The 507-nt window shown below is 64.9% G+C and overlaps 1 protein-coding gene across 1 annotated transcript in view; it reads right to left on the bottom strand.

The window, feature by feature from the left end:
• Window positions 1-53: 53 nt before the first annotated feature.
• Window positions 54-507, bottom strand: part of LOC104506335 (receptor expression-enhancing protein 6-like) — a gene marked incomplete at its 5' end in the record, with an annotated part of 2,272 nt that continues 1,818 nt past the window's right edge. The window contains 1 exon segment of the mRNA XM_010147257.1: window positions 54-94. Coding sequence (XP_010145559.1) covers window positions 54-94 — 41 coding nt within the window.

Here is a 507-nt window from a genome sequence, read left to right as displayed (position 1 = left end):
ACCCCAGGCCCAAGGTACCAAGACCCTGGGCCTGGGGGTACCGGGGGTCCCTCTCAGTTCCTTTTCATTTCCAGGTTCAGGGCTGCTCCGGAGGCTGCGGGAAAGACGGGAACGGCGTTACGGCCTTGTCCCTGTGGGTCACCCAATGGGTGTCACCATCCCCTTCCCACCCTACACCCCCTTGACCCCAGCGCAGAGGGACGGACCCGCCATGGCTGAAGGAGCCCGATTTAGGGGTCTGGCTACGGCGAAAAGGAGGGAAAATGAGGGAAAAGGAGGGAAAAGCGCCTGCTCTACCCACGCCGAGGGACAAGGGGACGACGGTGAGCGACCCACGCCAACGCACGGAGCTCGGTTTGGCCGGTGCCGAGGTGGGGGTGTGGGAGCCGGACGAGTGGCCGGTGGTAACGGGATTGGGGTGGTGATGGGGGGGCGATCGGCACAAAACGACCCCTTCAGCGGCGTCGGGGGGCAACCGTGGCTCTTTACGTACAGACGAGCTGAGGG

Source organism: Eurypyga helias, unplaced genomic scaffold (assembly GCF_000690775.1).
Source record: "Eurypyga helias isolate BGI_N326 unplaced genomic scaffold, ASM69077v1 scaffold22282, whole genome shotgun sequence".
In the NCBI taxonomy this organism is placed as follows: Eukaryota; Metazoa; Chordata; class Aves; order Eurypygiformes; family Eurypygidae; genus Eurypyga; species Eurypyga helias.
Note: the sequence above shows the minus strand (reverse complement) of the source record. Positions and strands in the feature narration are given on the sequence as shown.